The 2,583-nt window shown below is 49.7% G+C and overlaps 1 protein-coding gene across 1 annotated transcript in view; it reads right to left on the bottom strand.

Annotated features, from left to right (window-relative positions):
- Positions 1–751: 751 nt before the first annotated feature.
- LOC119409600 (DENN domain-containing protein 4B) overlaps positions 752–2,583 on the bottom strand; it is a 43,564-nt gene continuing 41,732 nt past the window's right edge. The window contains exons 21-24 of the mRNA XM_037676499.1: positions 1,694–1,790; positions 1,447–1,612; positions 1,293–1,351; positions 752–1,085 (exon numbers count right to left, since the gene is read on the bottom strand). Coding sequence (XP_037532427.1) covers positions 940–1,085; positions 1,293–1,351; positions 1,447–1,612; positions 1,694–1,790 — 468 coding nt within the window. The 3' untranslated portion in view covers positions 752–939. The remainder of the gene's footprint in view (positions 1,086–1,292; positions 1,352–1,446; positions 1,613–1,693; positions 1,791–2,583) is intronic.

Below are 2,583 nucleotides of genomic sequence, written 5' to 3' on the forward strand. Positions count from 1 at the left end.
TCAGCAGCAGCTTCATCTCAAACTTTTATTCTTTTTTTTCTTAAAAAACAAACATTTACAACAAAAATCACAGCTGGATATAAATTACAACAAGGAACACAAACATCTGGTTTGAGACACGGTTCTTCTGCTCTGACCCAAACTGTAAAACCACCAGAGGAAGGTCCGGTTCTGCTGCTCTCACCTCAAGCGTTCGGTCAGGACAGGACAGGAGGTTCTGATGATCCCGGGTCATGGTCTTCAGCTAAAACCAACCTTCAGTCACTGAAGCCATCAGTTAGAAAAATGCTGAACTGCTCCTTTAAAGAGAACCCTGATTGGCTGCCTCAGGTATTAGCTCCTCCCACCTATGATGAAGGAGGTAAGGAAGGAGACGAGGAGACATGAGGGAGAGGAGGATCTGAAGATGAAATCAAAAACAACTTCAGACAGTTTGACGATGGATGAGTTGAGGAGCAGGTTTTTCATTCTGATGTTTGTAGATAAAAACTGAAGTCCAGGTCTAGGTTCAGGTCTCTGTTCAGACCTCAGATTAAAACCCAGGACCTGCTCCTGCTGGAACTTTACTTCAGATCTGCTGCAGATGATTTCTGACACAAGGGTGAGCTGACAGACCGAACCAAAGTTCTGGGTAAAACCCGGGTCAGGTGTGGTTCTGCTGGTAGTTCTCAAAGGTTCTGCACAAACGGGTCTGTTACAGACCTGTAGATCCACTCACAGGTGACCGGATGAAACCAGAACTTTCTCCTGATTTTTTCTGAGAAACAAACTAAATCTGTAAACATCTGCTCCACAGACGTGATCCTGAGACTACAGAAAGATCAAAGACTGATCTGTAGATCCTGCACCAGATCCTGGACCAGTCTGTAGTTGGGTGGGGGGATGGTACAGGAGGAAAATGGGGTCCGGTCAGGGAGCAGAACCCGGATCAGGGCCCTCTCAGCACTCCAGAGGGGGGTGGAAGCTACGTCTGCAGTCGATGGCTTTGGAGCTAGGAGGCTCCGCCCTCTTCCTGCGGAGCTCCTCCCTCCCCAGAGAGCTGCTGAGACGAGCATGAGCCGCCCGGAACTTCTTATCGAAGGCCGCTGCAGAGACACAGGGGGGGTCCAAACTTTACTGACCAGAACCAGAAAGACCGTACAATAAAACGTCATGTTATCAAAGCAAAACAACGTGAAGAGAACCGGTTCTAAACGCTACGAGAACAACGAGAACAATCAAATAAATCAGCTGTTTGACCCCTCGGTGTTCCTCAGGGTTCTAAATAAAGTTTGTTGATGGTTTTCCCTCACCCACGTGGTCTTTACCCATCGCTGCCAACGTGAGGAACAGGAACTCTCTGTACAGACTCCTGAGAACACACAACAGAATGTTCCTGGTTTCTTGTTGCTAACCGCTGTAACCATGGCGACAGGCGTGCGTAAGCCCGCCCACAGTCAGTCTCACCTCTGGATCGACGGCGTCCCTGGCTGCTTGGCCAGTGTGTCCAGGAGGAGAGTGACGGCCTTGTGCACCTCGTTCATGCCCACCCAGCGCAGCACCTCCTCTAGGAAAGACAGGGAGAACGGGTGGTTGTGTCTCCTCCAGCTATAGCTCCTCATCGGGACGCCACCTGGTGGAGAAACACATTGAGAACCGCAGTAGGACCTCACATGGAGCTCTCGTGGACTTAAGGTGACCCGACTGAACTTACTGTGGATCCTCCAGAGGACGTAGAGTGGGGGCCACTGGTCTGTGTCGGGTGTCAGGGTGTCCCAGAGGAGTCTGACTCGGACCGAGGAGTTCTCCGACTGGAAACAAGAGACCAGACTTTAGGAAAATTAGTTTCTGTCAATTTCACTCAATATTTTTATTGAAATAAATAAACAAATAAATAAATAAATAAATAAATCCATCCATCCATCCACTTTATCCGCTTCTTCCTTTTTTGGGTCATGAGGGTCACTGGTGCCCATGTCCAGCAGTCATTCTGTGAGAGGCAGGGGCTCTCAGGACTGGATCAGGGATTTGGATCAGGACTGGAGCAGGGCTTTGGATCAGGACCAGATCAGGACTGGATCAGGGGTTTGGATCAGGACCCGATCAGGACTGTATCAGGGGTTTGGATCAGGACCAGATCAGGGCTGGATCGGGACTGGATCATGGGTTTGGATCAGGACTGGATCAGGGGTTTGGATCAGGACTGGATCAAGGAATTAGATCAGGACTGGATCAGGGGTTTGGATCAGGACCAGATCAGGACTGTATCAGGACTGGATCAGGGGTTTGGATCATGTCTGGATGAGGGGTTTGAATCAGGACTAGATCAGGGGTTTAGATCAGGACCAGATCAGGACTGTATCAGGGGTTTGGATCAGGACTGTATCAGGGGTTTGGATCAGGACCAGATCAGGACTGGATCAGGGGTTTGGATCAGGACTGGATCAGGACTGGAACATGGGTTTGGATCAGGACTGGATCAGGGGTTTGGATCAGGACTGGATCAGGGAATTAGATCAGGACTGGATCAGGGGTTTGGAGGACTGTATCAGGACTGGATCAGGGGTTTGGATCATGTCTGGATGAGGGGTTTGAATCAGGACT

This window comes from Nematolebias whitei, chromosome 5 (assembly GCF_014905685.2).
Source record: "Nematolebias whitei isolate Nwh7 chromosome 5, NemWhi1, whole genome shotgun sequence".
Classification (NCBI taxonomy): Eukaryota; Metazoa; Chordata; class Actinopteri; order Cyprinodontiformes; family Rivulidae; genus Nematolebias; species Nematolebias whitei.